A 17,796-nucleotide genomic window follows, 5' to 3' on the forward strand; every position below is an offset into this window, starting at 1 on the left:
GGGTGTGATGCTACAAGCTTGGCACACCTGTATTTGGGGAGTTTCTCCCATTCAGCCAACAGGTGGTTCCAAACTTCTTCCATTTACAAATGATGGAGGCCACTGTGTTCTTGGGACCCTTCAATATTGCAGACATTTTTTGGTACCCTTCCCCAGACACAATCCTGTCTCGGAGCGCTACGGACAACTCCTTCGACCTCATGGCTTGGTTTTTGCTCTGACATGCATTGTCAACTGTGGGACCTTATATAGACAGGTATAATCGTAAACAATATGATTTCATGTGGCATGAACAAAAACACTAATTCTCAGTCAAAAACATAAGTCAGAACACAGCCTCACTATTCTCTCATGTGATTTTATTTCTATTCAGATAAAATTACGCTGCATTAATAAAATCCTTTTTACAATCAGCACCAGTTCTCTCTGACATGGTGGAATAATACTGATGGGAACAGTCATGAGGTAGTGAATGTTTTTCATGTCAACAACTTATCAATGTTATCAGAACAACGTCATCACATTTTCATATTCCTTTAGCTTGAGGACTAGTACACAAATTAACTAAATGAAACAAGTAAATTCAAAAGGTTTCAATGTTAGAATCAAGAAATGCACATGCTATGAATCTAGTTCATCATTTACATTTTGCAATATCCAAATCATGTAATCAAATTCATTTTGCAATATCCAAATCATATATCCAATCAATTTCAATCAAATTAATTTAGCAAAAGCCTAATCTTATATATCAAATCAAAGTCTATAGGTTTCAAGGTTAGAATCAAGAAATGCAAAGTTCCATTCATCTATATAATAATTTACATTTAGCAATATCCAAATAATATAATGAACAACTGAGGGTTTATACCTGTAACCAATGCATTAAAGTTCATAACCAAAACAAAATACACATTTTATAGTATTTAATCTGACTTTAGATATGATCAGGCCTCGAGGTGAAAAAACAAAAATATGCCTATTTCTGAGTAAGAATTCATATAAACAAAATGATTTCATGTGGCATAAACAAAAACACAAATTGTCAATTAAAAACATAAGTCAGAACACAACCTCTCTATTCTCTCATGTGATTTCAGGTTCTTTGACTGGGAAAATGTCCTTCCACACAGAGAGAGAGCAGTGGTAGGGCTTTTTTCGTGTGTGTTCTCTTATGCTCCTTCAGGCTCCTTAACCAGGTAAAACTCTTTCCACACTGGGAGCAGTGGTAAGGCTTTTCTCCTGTGTGTATTCTCTCATGCCTTTTCAGGTTAGCTAACACGGTAAAACTCTTTCTACACTGGGAACATTGGAAAGGCTTTTCTCCTGTGTGTGTCCTCACATGAGCTTTTAGGTCCCCTACTCGGGAAAATCTCTTTTTACACTGGGAGCAGTGGAAAGGCTTTTCTCCTGTGTGTATTCTCTCATGCTCTTTTAGATGCCCTCTCTGAGTAAAACCGTTTCCACAATGGGAACATTGGAATGGCTTTTCTCCTGTGTGTATTCGCTCATGCCTTTTCAGGTTAGTTAACACGATAAAACTCTTTCCACACTGGGAACATTGGAAAGGCTTTTCTCCTGTGTGTGTCCACTCATGCTCCTTCAGGCTCCCTAACTGAGTAAAACTCTTTCCACAATGGGAACATTGGAATGGCTTTTCTCCTGTGTGTATTCTCTCATGCCTTTTCAGGTTATTTAACATGGTAAAACTCTTTCCACACTGGGAACATTGGAAAGGCTTTTCTCCTGTGTGCGTCCTCTCATGAGCTTTGAGGTCCCCTGATCGGGAAAATCTCTTTTCACATTGGAAGCAGTGGTGTTGTCTCGCTGGTTTGGGCGTCTCTGGGTCTGGTTCCGCTGAAGGGCTCTTCCCGCTGTCAGAGTGAGAGTCTGGTCTCTCTCCTGCCAAAGACAAACAGAGTATCCAGTTAAACAGAGACTTGAATGAAACCTCCACATGATAAAACTGTCTTCCTATGATGTTTAACCTAGACTAGATCCCTAAATAAAAGAGCAGAGCTTGTCATCACAGAGTGGCTGTAGTGCTTTGTACACTGGGTAAATCCATTTGAATTCAATACATTTTTGACAGCATCCCTTTTGATTTAAAAAAAAGCTTTCCTTACATGTTTGCCTTTGGAAGAAGTGGTAAGAAAGTGACTTTTTGTAACTGAAAGCCAAAACATTCATGAGATAAAGGTGCTCGAAGTTGACTCTTTTTGCAAACCCCACCATGCAATGAATCATCCATCGTCTTCATCACTAGAAAATATTAACGGTTGAGTTTGAGATCATTTAAAAGCTTCCAAACAGGGTGGTCAAACTATTTGATTATTTCTTGAAAAAAAAGTGTTTTAATAAAGGCCTGATTGATGTCACTTTTGCCCCAATCCCAGCTAATAAACCTGACCCCAATAATCAACTAATCATGATGTTCAGTTTAGAATGCATTTAGTTTAATCAGCTGTGTTTGCTAGGGACGGGGGAAAAGTGTGACACCACTCCATCCCAGAGGACTGGAGCTGCCCGTCCTGGATTTGAAACAACACATATTTTCAAGTCAACATTCTCTGTGGACCTCCAACGATCTTTGTGGTTCCATTTGAAAGGTGAATAACATTTACATTTCAACTTTTAGTAAATGTTTCAGCCACGACACCACCCTGTAAAATAGGATCTAAGACTTAACTTACTGTATGGGTCTAAGATACAACATACTGTATGGGTCTAAGATACAACATACTGTATGGGTCTAACAACATACTGTATGGGTCTAAGATACAACATACTGTATGGGTCTAAGATACAACATACTGTATGGGTCTAACAACATACTGTATGGGTCTAAGATACAACATACTGTATGGGTCTAAGATACAACATACTGTATGGGTCTAAGATACAACATACTGTATGGGTCTAAGATACAACATACTGTATGGGTCTAAGATACAACATACTGTATGGGTCTAAGATACAACATACTGTATGGGTCTAACAACATACTGTATGGGTCTTACAACATACTGTATGGGTCTAAGATACAACATACTGTATGGGTCTAAGATACAACATACTGTATGGGTCTTACAACATACTGTATGGGTCTAAGATACAACATACTGTATGGGTCTAAGATACAACATACTGTATGGGTCTTACAACATACTGTATGGGTCTAAGATACAACATACTGTATGGGTCTAAGATACAACATACTGTATGGGTCTAAGATACAACATACTGTATGGGTCTAAGATACAACATACTGTATGGGTCTAAGATACAACATACTGTATGGGTCTAAGCACAACATACTGTATGGGTCTAAGCTACAACATACTGTATGGGTCTAACAACATACTGTATGGGTCTAAGATACAACATACTGTATGGGTCTAAGATACAACATACTGTATGGGTCTAAACAACATACTGTATGGGTCTAAGATACAACATACTGTATGGGTCTAAGATACAACATACTGTATGGGTCTAAGCTACAACATACTGTATGGGTCTAAGATACAACATACTGTATGGGTCTAAGATACAACATACTGTATGGGTCTAAGATACAACATACTGTATGGGTCTAAGATACAACATACTGTATGGGTCTAACAACATACTGTATGGGTCTAACAACATACTGTATGGGTCTAAGCCACAACTGATGGAGGGATTGTGCGTTCCTGGTGTAACTCGGGCAGTTGTTGTTGCCATCCTGTACCTGTCCCGCAGGTGTGATGTTCGGATGTACCGATCCTGTGCAGCTGTTGTTACACGTGGTCTGCCACTGTGAGGACGATCAGCTGTCCGTCCTGTCTCCCTGTAGCGCTGTCTTCGGCGTCTCACAGTACGGACATTGCAATTTATTGCCCTGGCCACATCTGCAGTCCTCATGCCTCCTTGCAGCATGCCTAAGGCACGTTCACGCAGATGAACAGGTACCCTGGGCATCTTTCTTTTGGTGTTTTTCAGAGTCAGTAGTAAGGCATCTTTAGTGTCCTACGTTTTCATAACTGTGACCTTAATTGCCTACCGTCTGTAAGCTGTTAGTGTCTTAACGACCGTTCCACAGGTGCATGTTCATTAATTGTTTATGGTTCATTGAACAAGCATGGGAAACAGTGTTTAAACCCTTTACAATGAAGATCTGTGAAGTTATTTTGATTTTTACGAATTATCTTTGAAAGACAGGGTCCTGAAAAAGGGACGTTTCTTTTTTTGCTGAGTTTAGATAAGCTGGTTAAGAAGCTAAGATTTAAAGTTGGCTTTTTCTACAGAAACAAATTGTGCCTTTCTCTAAGCAGTAGGAAGCAGATTATTCAGTCAACCTTTTTATCTGTTCTTGATTATGGTGATATTATTTATCGAAGTGCAGCTGCTACTACTCCTAACCCTTTGGATGCCATCTACCACAGTGCCCTTCGTTTTGTTACAGGCGACAGTTTTGATACTCATCACTGCATCCTGTATCAAAAGGTTGGCTGGACTTCGCTAAAGACCCGTAGATTTCTACATTACCCCCTTTTTGTTTACAAGGCCCTACTCCATAACCTTCTGTCTTATCTAACTTTGCTGTTGAAGTATAGACACCTGAGTTGTTTAACCCGTTCACAGGATTGGTTAACTCTTGAGGTTCCCAGGGGCTCCACCGAGCTGGGTAAATCTGCTTTTAGTTTAAATTCACCACTAAGGACTCAAATTCAAAGTAAATGAAGCAATCTTTATTATCACGGAGAGGTTCACAAACTCAATACAAGCCCGATGAAACTCTGAAAAGGGACGTTCCCTTTTCAGTCCCTTTATACAGCTACACAAACAAGTCATTATAACCATGGTTGGTTCCTGCATCTAGGTCTCACTATATTTTCTCATGACTGTGTTTTTGTATTTTAATGAGTATATGTTTGGGTATTATGTGTATATTGATGTTGTATGTACATGTGTAAAAGAGACCTAGGTCTCAATATATTTTCCCATGACTGTGTTTTTGTATTTTAATTTACATTTACATTTTAGTCATTTAGCAGATGCTCTTATCCAGAGCGACTTACAGGAGCAATTAGGTTTAAGTGCCTTGCTCAAGGGCACATCGACAGATTTTTCACCTAGTCGGCTCTGGAATTAGAACCAGCGACCTTTCGGTTACTGGCACAAAGCTCTTACCCACTAAGCTACCTGCCGCCCCTTAATGAGTATATGTTTTGGTATAATGTGTATATTGATGTTGTATATACATGTGGAAAAGAGATCTAGGTCTCAATATATTTTCCCATGACTGTGTTTTTGTATTTTAATGAGTATATGTTTGGGTATAATGTTTATATTGATGTTGTATATACATGTGGAAAAGAGATCTAGGTCTCAATATATTTTCTCATGACTGTGTTTTTGTATTTTAATGAGTATATGTTTGGGTATACAGTGGGGAAAAAAAGTATTTAGTCAGCCACCAATTGTGCAAGTTCTCCCACTTAAAAAGATGAGAGAGGCCTGTAATTTTCATCAAGGTACACGTCAACTATGACAGACAAAATGAGAAAAAAAAATCCAGAAAATCACATTGTAGGATTTTTAATGAATTTATTTGCAAATTATGGTGGAAAATAAGTATTTGGTCAATAACAAAAGTTTCTCAATACTTTGTTATATACCCTTTGTTGGCAATGACACAGGTCAAACGTTTTCTGTAAGTCTTCACAAGGTTTTCACACACTGTTGCTGGTATTTTGGCCCATTCCTCCATGCAGATCTCCTCTAGAGCAGTGATGTTTTGGGGCTGTCGCTGGGCAACACAGACTTTCAACTCCCCTCCAAAGATTTTCTATGGGGTTGAGATCAGGAGACTGGCTAGGCCACTCCAGGACCTTGAAATGCTTCTTACGAAGCCACTCATTCATTGCCCGGGCGGTGTGTTTGGGATCATTGTCATGCTGAAAGACCCAGCCACGTTTCATCTTCAATGCCCTTGCTGATGGAAGGAGGTTTTCACTCAAAATCTCACGATACATGGCCCCATTCATTCGTTCCTTTACACGGATCAGTCGTCCTGGTCCCTTTGTAGAAAAACAGCCCCAAAGCATGATGTTTCCACCCCATACTTCACAGTAGGTATGGTGTTCTTTGGATGCAACTCAGCATTCTTTGTCCTCCAAACACGACGAGTTGAGTTTTTACCAAAAAGTTCTATTTTGGTTTCATCTGACCATATGACATTCTCCCAATCCTCTTCTGGATCATCCAAATGCACTCTAGCAAACTTCAGACAGGCCTGGACATGTACTGGCTTAAGCAGGCGGACACGTCTTGCACTGCAGGATTTGAGTCCCTGGCGGCGTAGTGTGTTACTGATGGTAGGCTTTGTTACTTTGGTCCCAGCTCTCTGCAGGTCATTCACTAGGTCCCCCCGTGTGGTTCTGGGATTTTTGCTCACCGTTCTTGTGATCATTTTGACCCTACGGGGTGAGATCTTGCGTGGAGCCCCAGATCGAGGGAGATTATCAGTGGTCTTGTATTTCTTCCATTTCCTAATAATTGCTCCCACAGTTGATTTCTTCAAACCAAGCTGCTTACCTATTGCAGATTCAGTCTTCCCCAGCCTGGTGCAGGTCTACAATTTTGTTTCTGGTGTCCTTTGTCAGCTCTTTGGTCTTGGCCATAGTGGAGTTTGGAGTGTGACTGTTTGAGGTTGTGGACAGGTGTCTTTTATACTGAAAACAAGTTCAAACAGATGCCATTAATACAGGTAACGAGTGGAGGACAGAGGAGCCTCTTAAAGAAGAAGTTACAGGTCTGTGAGAGCCAGAAATCTTGCTTGTTTGTAGGTGACCAAATACTTATTTTCCACCATAATTTGCAAATAAATTCATAAAAATCCTACAATGTGATTTTCTGGAATTTTTTTCTCAATTTGTCTTTCATAGTTGACGTGTACCTATGATGAAAATTACAGGCCTCTCTCATCTTTTTAAGTGGGAGAACTTGCAAAAATAGTGGCTGACTAAATACTTTTTTTCCCCACTGTAATGTGTATATTGATGTTGTATATACATGTGTAAAAGAGACCTAGGTCTCAATATATTTTCCCATGACTGTGTTTTTGTATTTTAATGAGTATATGTTTGGGTATAATGTGTATATTGATGTTGTATATTCATGTGGAAAAGAGATCTAGGTCTCAATATATTTTCCCATGACTGTGTTTTTGTATTTTAATGAGTATATGTTTGGGTATAATGTGTATATTGATGTTGTATATACATGTGGAAAAGAGATCTCAATATATTTTCCCATGACTGTGTTTTTGTATTTTAATGAGTATATGTTTGGGTATAATGTGTATATTGATGTTGTATATACATGTGTAAAAGAGACCTAGGTCTCAATATATTTTCCCATGACTGTGTTTTTGTATTTTAATGAGTATATGTTTGGGTATTATGTGTATATTGATGTTGTATATTCATGTGGAAAAGAGATCTAGGTCTCAATATATTTTCCCATGACTGTGTTTTTGTATTTTAATGAGTATATGTTTGGGTATAATGTTTATATTGATGTTGTATATTCATGTGGAAAAGAGATCTCAATATATTTTCCCTGTTAAAGTAAAGGTTCCATAAAAAGGGCATTTATTATTTGCAGCTCAAATCAATTTAAACTGTTTCTCCTCAAAGACTATTGATGCGGCATCTAAAAGTGATGGACTACAAACTGAGGGATGCTGCTATTGGGAAATGAATGGTTTCCTCCTTAGACAAGCTGGTTGGCCTCTCCTCCCCAAACAGGAATGGTTTCCTCCTCAGACAAGCTAGTTGGCCTCTCCTCCCCAAACAGGAACGGTTTCCTCCTTAGACAAGCTGGTTGGCCTCTCCTCCCCAAACAGGAATGGTTTCCTCCTTAGACAAGCTGGTTGGCCTCTCCTCTCCAAACAGGAATGGTTTCCTCCTCAGACAAGCTGGTTGGCCTCTCCTCCCCAAACAGGAATGGTTTCCTCCTTAGACAAGCTGGTTGGCCTCTCCTCCCCAAACAGGAATGGTTTCCTCCTCAGACAAGCTGGTTGGCCTCTCCTCCCCAAACAGGAATGGTTTCCTCCTTAGACAAGCTGGTTGGCCTCTCCTCCCCAAACAGGAATGGTTTCCTCCTCAGACAAGCTGGTTGGCCTCTCCTCCCCAAACAGGAATGGTTTCCTCCTTAGACAAGCTGGTTGGCCTCTCCTCCCCAAACAGGAATGGTTTCCTCCTTAGCTGGTTGGCCTCTCCACCCCAAACAGGAATGGTTTCCTCCTTAGACAAGCTGGTTGGCCTCTCCTCCCCAAACAGGAATGGTTTCCTCCTTAGACAAGCTGGTTGGCCTCTCCTCCCCAAACAGGAACGGTTTCCTCCTTAGACAAGCTGGTTGGCCTCTCCTCTCCAAACAGCAACGATTTCCCTCTAATACAGTGCCTTCGGAAAGTATTCAGACCCCTTGACTTTTTCCACATTTTGTTACGTTACAGCCTTATTCTAAAATTGATTTTAAAAGATTATTCCTCATCAATCTACACACAATACCCAATAATGACAAAGCAAAAGCTGTTGTTGTTTTTTACGGAAATATCACATTTACATACGTATTCAGACCCTTTACTCAGTACTTTGTTGAAGCACCTTTGGCAGCGATTACAGCATCGAGTCTTCTTGGGTATGATGCTACAAGCTTGGCACACCTGTATTTGGGGAGTTTCTCCTATTCTTCTCTGCAGATCCTCTCAAGCTCTGTCAGGTTGGATGGGGAGCGTCGCTGCACAGCTATTTTCAGGTCTCTCCAGAGATGTTCGATCGGGTTCAAGTCCGGGCTCTGGCTGGGTCACTAAAGGACAGTCAGAGACTTGTCCTGAAGCCACTCCTGTGTTGTTTTGGATGTGTGCTTAGGGTCGTTGTCCTGTTGGAAGGTGAACCTTCGCCCCAGTCTGAGGTCCTGAGCACTCTGGAGCAGGTTTTCATCAAGGACCTCTCTGTACTTTGCTCCGTTCATCTTTCCCTCGATCCTGACTAGTTTCCCAGTCCCTGACGCTAAAAAACATCCCCACAGCATGATGCTGCCACCACCATGCTTCACCGTAAGGATGGTGCCAGGTTTCCTCCAAACGTGACGCTTGGCATTCAGGTCAAAGAGTCTTGGTTTCATCAGACCAGAGAATCTTGTTTCTCATGGTCTGAGAGTCCTTTAGGTGCCTTTTGGCAAACTCCAAGCGGGCTGTCATGTGCCTTTTACTGAGGAGTGGCTTCCGTCTGGCCACTCTACCATAAAGGCCTGATTGGTGGAGTGCTGCAGAGATGGTTGTCTTTCTGGAAGGTTCTCCCAACACCACAGAGGAACTCTGGAGCTCTGTCAGAGTCACCATCGGGTTCTTGGTCACCTCCTGACCAAGGCCCTTCTCCCCGATTGCTCAGTTTGGCCGGGCGGCCAGCTCTAGGAAGAGTCTTGGTGGTTCCAAACGTATTCATTTAAGAATGATGGAGGCCACTGTGTTGTTGGGGACATCAATGCTGTAGAAATGTTTTGGTACCCTTCCCCAGATCTGTGTCTCTACACAATCCTGTCTCAGAGCTCTATGGACAATTCCTTCATCCTCATGGCTTGGTTTTTGCTCTGACATGCACTGTCAACTGTGGGACCTTATATAGACAGGTGTGTGCCTTTCCAAATCATGTCCAATCAATTGAATTTACCACAGGTGGACTCCAATCAAGTTGTAGAAACATCTCAAGGATGGTCAATGGAAACAGGATGCACCTGAGCTCAATTTCGAGTCTCATAAAGGGTCTGAATACTAAGGTAAATAAAGGTATTTCTGTTTTTATTTTTAATAAATGTGAAAATAATTCTAAAAACCTGTTTTTGCTTTGTCATTATGGGGTACTGTGTGTAATTTAATCCATTTTAGAATAAGGCTGTAACGAAACAAAATGTGGAAAAAGTCAAGGGGTCGGAATACTTTCCGAATGAACTTGATATGGAAACTGCTTAGTGACAAAAAATGTGTTTTTATATCTCTCAGATATAGGACAGACATTTAAGAACAATAGTCCTTTAGATTTTTTTGGGGGGGACTATCTGTTGTTCCATGTAGTGAATATGTTATTCAATGTGTTTGTATGGGCTAATAGCAGTATCGGCAAATAATCTTTCGACATGAAATAACTTTTGATTATTTTTTTGTTGATACTTCAAGGGGTCTTACAATTCAAAATCAAATAGCAAAATGATCCTTGGTATAACCTTCCTAAAACCATTCCATATAGCTCAGTAGACCCCCCAAAATGATCCTTGGTATAACCTTCCTAAAACCATTCCATATAGCTAAGTAGACCCCCCCCAAAATGATCCTTGGTATAACCTTCCTAAAACCATTCCATATAGCTAAGTAGACCACCCCTCTCCTATCCTTAGACAGGGCTTAGACTGTAATGGGTTTAAATTATCATTTTGATCTCATGGATGGTCAGTCCTTGCATTCATAGCTTTGTCTCAAATAAAAACCAAATCAAAGTTTGTCATGTGCACAGGACACAGCAGGTGTAAACAGTACAGTGAAAACGTAAAGGTACGTCAGACCCATTTTCACTCCAGAGAACACGTTTCCACTGTCCAATGGCAGCGAGATTTACACCACTCCAGCCGATACTTGGCATTGCTCATGGTGATCTTAGGCTTGTGTGCGGCTGCTCGGCCAAGGAAACCCATTTCATGAAACTCCCGACAAACAGTTCTTGTGCTGATGTTGCTTCCAGAGGCAGTTTGGAACTCGGTAGTGAGTGTTGCAACCGAGGACAGACGATTTTCATGTCCTTCAGCATTCGGCGGTCCCGTTCTGTGAGCTTGTGTGGTCTACCATTTTGCGGCTAAGCCGTTGTTGCTTCTAGACGTTTCCACTTCACAATAACAGCACTTACAGTTGACCGGGGCAGCACCAGCAGGGCAGAAATTTGACTTGTTGGAAAGGTGGCATCCTATGACGGTGCCACATTGAAAGTCACTGAGCTCTTCAGTAAGGCCATTCTACTGCCAATGTTTTTCTATGAAGATTGCTCGATTTCATACACCTGTCATACACCAAATTTTTTACATCTCATTTATACATGATACATTTATTTTTATTTTTAAGTAAACCGATTTTTTAAATGATTTCATTAAACAACATGATTTTATGTGGCATCAACAACAACACAAATTCTCAGTCAAAAACATAAGTCAGAACACAGCCTCTCTATTCTCTCATGTGATTTCAGGTCCTCTGACTGGGAAAATGTCTTTCCACAGTGAGAGCAGTGGTATGTCTTCTCCTCCTGTGTATGTATTCTTTCATGCTTATTCAGATGTCTTAACCGGTTAAATGTCTTTCCACACAGGGAGCAGTGGTAGGTCTTATCCCCTCCTGTGTGTGTCCTCTCATGCCTAGTCAGGCCCCCTAACTTGGTAAAACTCTTTCCACACAGGGAGCATTGGTAGGGCTTTTCTTGTGGGTGTGTCCTCTCATGCTGTTTCAGGTTTACTAAACCCCTGAAAGTCTTTCCACACTCGGAACATTGATAAGGCTTCTCTCCTGTGTGTATTCTCTCATGAGTTTTCATGTTTATTAACCAGGTAAAAGTCATTCCACAGTGGGAGCAGTGGTAAGGCTTCTCTCCTGTATGTATCCTCCCGTGTAATTTCATGGACTTTAACTGGGTAAACCTCTTTCCACACATGGTGCATTGGTAAGGCTTTTCTCCTGTATGTGTCCTCTCGTGCATTTTCAAGGTGCCTAACCATCTAAAACTCTTTCCACACTGGGGACAGTGGTAAGGCTTCTCTCCTGTGTGTATTCTCTTATGCTGTTTCAGGCTCACTAAACCCCTAAAACTCTTTCCACACTGAGAGCATTGGTAAGGCTTCTCTCCTGTGTGTGTCCTCTTGTGCCTATTTAGGTTCCCTAACTGGCTAAAACTCTTTCCACAGTGGGAACATTGGAAAGGATTTTCTCCAGTGTGTATTCTCTCATGCGTTTTCAGGCTCCCTAACCAGGTAAAAGTAATTCCACATTTGGAGCAGTGGTAAGGCTTCTCTCCCGAGTGTATTCTCTTGTGTATTAACAGGTACCCTAATTCGTTAAAACTCTTTCCACACTCTGAACACTGGAAAGGTTTCTCTCCTGTGTGTGTCCTCTCATGCCTTTTAAGGTGATATAACCAAAGAAAACCTTTCCCACACTCGGAACATTGGAAAGTATTTTTCCCTGTGTGTGTCCTCTCATGTTTCTTCAGGCTCCCTAACTTAGTAAAATTCCTTCCACAGTGGGAGCAGTGATGTTGTCCTGCTGGTTTGGGAGCCTCTGATTGGTCTGATTGCCCTGAAGGACCCTGGTCTGGGTCCCCTGAAGGACTCTTCCCGCTGTCAGAGGGAGAGTCTGGTCTCTCTCCTGCCAAAGACAAACAGAGTATCCAGTTACTGTGTGTCCAAACTTGTGAAACAGACGTCTATGATTGGTTCAGATTTGGTCTTGTTTGGGGGTGGAGTTCATGAAAGTAATAGCCAGTGTGAAGAACAGTGGTCACCAAGGCAACCTAGACAATCATCAAACATTTCGGTCGCAGTGTGTTTTCCGTTTGCTCCCGCAGTATTCTTAAAGTTAATGTGAATTTAGCAGTAAAACCGTATTTCTTTTCAAATATGATTTTGGTGATCCCTTTCTGGAGTACGCAAGACTACTTTGCTTTCAAAATGTCACGAAACATAAAGCCAAAAACAGGACTGAGGGAAAACCCGGCCTACAAGACCCAGTTTCATCACTGTCCTCTCCTGAGCCTGAAAGCCCAGAGACTCGCACTTTGCCCAGAGGTGTGGTTTTGTCTGGGGGCGCTAAAATGAAAATTTGAGGCCATCAAGCTTCTTCTACGCTTCTTCTTCTACGCTCTGAGAAAGTTAAGATGAAAATGTATGTAGTTGAATACAAGCATCATATTTCCTATACAGTGCACTACTTTAGACCACTGTGGGCAAGAGGTTTCTGGTACTTTTCAAAGCAGATTCAACTAATCTGCGAAACGAGAATGCCTGTTATTGCATCACTCAAAACAACAACAGAGTTCCACACCATGATGATTACAGCCCTTTACACCTGACTCCGACCTGACTACCTGAAAAAGGTACAGGAGACCTGACTACCTCTCTGGAGGCTGACGTGAAACACCTGGCTGGGAGACCTGACTACCTCTCTGGAGACTGACGTGAAACGGCTGGCTGGGAGAGCTGACTACCTCTCTGGAGGCTGACGTGAAACGCCTGGCTGAGAGAGCTGACTACCTCTCTGGAGGCTGACGTGAAACGCCTGGCTGGGAGAGCTGACTACCTCTCTGGAGGCTGGTGTGAAACGCCTGGCTCGGAGAGCTGACTACCTCTCTGGAGGCTGGCGTGAAACGCCTGGCTGGGAGACCTGACTACCTCTCTGGAGGCTGACGTGAAACGCCTGGCTGGGAGACCTGACTACCTCTCTGGAGGCTGACGTGAAACGCCTGGCTGCGGATCTGAAAAAGGTGCAGGAGAGCTGTGTGAGCTTAGAGGGATTTTCTTGCCCCAATAACCTGAGACTGGTATCGGTCCCAGAGTCAGCGGAAATGCCTCGCGCAAACAGATTTTGTTTCCGGGCTGCTGAAGGATGTTCTCATTTACGTTACATTTACGTCATTTAGCAGACGCTCTTATCCAGAGCGATTTACAAATTGGTGCATTCACCTTATAGCCAGTGGGTTAACCACTTTACAATTATTATTATTATTTATTTTTTTTTTTTTTGGGGGGGGTAAGGGATTACATTATCTTCCACATTTCTGTTACGTTACAGCCTTATTCTAAAATTGATGATATAAAAATGTTCCTCGTCAATCTACACACAATACCCCATAATGCCAAAGCAAAAACAGGTTTTTAGATTTTATTTGCTAATAATCCCCAGGAAAAATTCTCAGAGTAATAATGTTACTATATAATGTTATAATGTATAATATAATAATATGATGTAATATAATATAAAGATACTTGGAAAAAGAAGCTGAATAGAATGACAGAATGACAACATTAGAACTAAACAATTCAACCTCCTTCCTCCACCCCCCAGACAATACCTCCCCAAACGAGGTACAAGCCTAAATAGAACACGTTTTCTCTCCCAGTCAGTCAGAGAGTTTGGTCTTAAACCCAAACCCAGTTCTTTTTAAAGTAGCGTTCTGTGTTCGTGAATCAGGCAGCAAAAAAAAAAGAGAAAGAATTCAAAGTGAATCCCAAGACCAAACGAAATTAGAAAAGCACCACTTATAGATGTATAAAATGGTATCCCAAGTCTTATAACAGGGAGAGAAAATAAATACCATGTATCAAGGCTCTTAGCCCAAAACCTCTCATTTTAAAGTAAGCAACTCGTAGTAAAACGACAAAACTATAAATCTAGTTGGACGATGTGACAACGTACCGCCAAGACCACAAAACTACGTCTGTGCAACGTTGAAAGTTTACTGGGTAAAAATTACATTAAAAAGCTACAACATTGAAGTGATGAACACCCCGCCAACCCCAAAACGTTTCAATAAAATCAAAACGTGTAGCTTCGGCACATTTACTGTTTACTGAGTCGAGACAACGGATGCTGTAAACAAATAACCAAACATGGTAAATAAACACATAAACAAAGGAATTACGTAAACCCTAATAACATTCAATAAAAGGGACTGAACGCTTAGAACTAAACATAGTTCTGCTACAGCTTCTTACTGTTACTATTAACAAGCCACTGTTTCTGATCTATGAGTTCAAGACTTCTTGATGTGAGCCATAGCCTCCCCTGTGGAGAGTCAAAAGTGTAGTCTTTTGCATCATGAGAAAGCCACAGGTGGGCCGGGAATCGCAGTCCGTACTTCACACCTGGATGGTCGCGTAGCTGTCGTTTGGCCTGCCCGAAAGCTGAGCGCTGCCTGGACACAGTGGGGGGAGTAGTCCTGGTAGATAGAGAAGCTCTGTCCTTGAAAGCTCAGAGTGGTATTGCGGGCTCAGAGAATCGACATCTTCTCATGGAAAAAGTGCTGCATGATGTCACGGGGGCCTCTCACTGTCCTGTGGCCTTGGGCGCAGTGACCGGTGGGCACGATCAATCAGGGGCTTCTCATCCATGGCGAGAACTGGACAACACCCTGGACAACACCCTGTCGTTCTCCGCTAACATCAAGGCGGTGACCCGATCCTGTAGGTTCATGCTCTACAACATTCGGAGAGTACGACCCTGCCTTACACAGGAAGCGGCACAGGTCCTAATCCAGGCACTTGTCATCTCCCGTCTGGATTACTGCAACTCGCTGTTGGCTGGGCTCCCTGCCTGTGCCATTAAGCCCCTACAACTCATCCAGAATGCCGCAGCCCGTCTGGTGTTCAACCTTCCCAAGTTCTCTCACGTCACCCCGATCCTCCGCACACTCCACTGGCTTCCAGTTGAAGACCATGGTGCTTGCCTACGGAGCTGTGAGGGGAACGGCACCTCTGTACCTTCGGGCTCTGATCAGTCCCTACACCCAAACGAGGGCATTGCGTTCATCCACCTCTGGCCTGCTGGCCCCCATACCTCTGCGGAAGCATAGTACCCGCTCAGCCCAGTCAAAACTATTCTGCTCTGGCACCCCAATGGTGGAACAAGCTAGTTAGCTAGTTAACGTGGCCAAATGTTTTCCACCTAGTTGTAAGCAGCACAACAGCCTGCACGGCAAGTCCGTGTTTCACTGTGTCCTTAGCCCCGGCCTGCCGAGCACTGCTTTACGCCGAGGGAATGTAGCTAGCTGGCTAACCTTGTCCCACACTGCGTGGAAGTGTCTGGGAACGAGATTACTAGCTAGCTAGCACAAGCTAGTGTAGCCCTAGAGGAAGAGAGAGAACCAACTCACGGGAATATCTCTCTTTCCAGCAGGTGGAGTTTTTGTATGGAGGTCTGTGAGCTGGTCCAAGTTGGTCAACAAAATGAATGGCTTACGTGCTACGTGATGTTTACTTGATCGAATAGAAGTTTCGTGATGCGTAAGTTGTTCTGAGTGTACTGATAAGTAGGACACGTCACATACCAACAACTTTGAGAAAAAACACTATAGGAGATGGCTTTGCAAATTCATAACATGATGCTAGTAGCATAGCATCTCTCTCCATTGAATTGACGAGCGAACTCCAAATATCCAAAGTGAAAAACACATTTAAGGCGGTACTTACTGGTGTTAATCAGATCTCCCATCTCCTCCTCTTCATCTTTCAACGTGACAGTAATCTCTCCCTCCTTCTTCACTCCAAAACCTGCATCCTCCTCTATCTCTTCCTCCTCTTCTTTCACTGTAACATCCTCCTCCTCTTTCACTCTGAACGCGTCTTCCTCTTCTTTCACTGTAACATCCTCCTCCTCTTTCACTCTGAACGCGTCTTCCTCTTCTTTCACTGTAACGTCTTTCCCTTCCTCTTCTTTCACGGTAACAGCCTCACCCTCTACTTGTTTTTGTATTGTAACATCCTCCTCTTCCTCCTCCTCTTTCACTAGAGCTTCTTTCTCCGTCCAGCAGACCTCCTCTTCTTTAGCAGGAGGAGAGTAGCTTAGTGACCTCATGGTCGGGGATGTTAGCTAGCTAGGCTAGTGCTAACTTAACCAGCCAGCTAGCTGACTAATAACAACTTAATATTAAATTAAATAGGTTAACAAGTAGATACGTCCGAAGTGTGTTTAAAACACAGTAGCTAATATACACCGAAAGCGTCTAGAGCTTGAATCTTTCGGCTGTTGGCTAACCAGCTACGGAGGTGGTAGACTGTTGCCTCCCGTCCACTAGATTATACGTCACGCTTTAAGCATCGCCTGAAAGACACACATCGCCATCTGCTGACTGGAGTGGGTATCGCGGTTGAGGAAAATATTTTATTTTCAAAGTTTATTTTAAATGTATATAATTAAATAATACTATTATATTGAGACGTACAAAGACAGGGATGTGTTGATTGATTAGTGCAGATTTTTAACGAGTTCAAATTAAAAAAATTATACTACAGCACATCCGCATTTAAGGCAGTTTCATTAAGTCAAACAAAATCTAAATAAGTAACTATCTAACATGCTGCTCCAACATAGTGTAACAATACATAAAGTAGATGTATATAATGAACAGACTAGGTCTATACTGCTCCTACATGGTGTAACAATACATCATATAGATGTATATAATGAACAGACTAGGTCTATACTGCTCCTACATGGTGTAACAATACATAAAGTAGATGTATATAATGAACAGACTAGGTCTATACTGCTCCTACATGGTGTAACAATACATCATATAGATGTATATAATGAACAGACTAGGTCTATACTGCTCCTACATGGTGTAACAATACATCATATAGATGTATATAATGAACAGACTAGGTCTATACTGCTCCTACATGGTGTAACAATACATCATATAGATGTATATAATGAACAGACTAGGTCTATACTGCTCCTACATGGTGTAACAATACATCATATAGATGTATATAATGAACAGACTAGGTCTATACTGCTCCTACATGGTGTAACAATACATCATATAGATGTATATAATGAACAGACTAGGTCTATACTGCTCCTACATGGTGTAACAATACATCATATAGATGTATATAATAAACAGACTAGGTCTATACTGCTCCTACATGGTGTAACAATACATCATATAGATGTATATAATGAACAGACATAAATGTAGAATAATGAAC

General features: G+C 41.9%; 1 protein-coding gene across 1 annotated transcript; it reads right to left on the reverse strand.

The window, feature by feature from the left end:
* Positions 1-342: 342 nt before the first annotated feature.
* LOC123490284 (zinc finger protein 239-like) lies at positions 343-16,279 on the reverse strand (the record flags this gene model as incomplete). Its single annotated transcript, XM_045220346.1, has 2 exons — positions 343-1,902; positions 16,270-16,279. Coding segments are annotated over 2 exons (816 nt in total), but the record flags the coding sequence as incomplete, so codon positions are not given.
* Positions 16,280-17,796: the final 1,517 nt, after the last annotated feature.

The sequence above is a fragment of the Coregonus clupeaformis genome, unplaced genomic scaffold (assembly GCF_020615455.1).
Source record: "Coregonus clupeaformis isolate EN_2021a unplaced genomic scaffold, ASM2061545v1 scaf3612, whole genome shotgun sequence".
Lineage (NCBI taxonomy): Eukaryota > Metazoa > Chordata > Actinopteri > Salmoniformes > Salmonidae > Coregonus > Coregonus clupeaformis.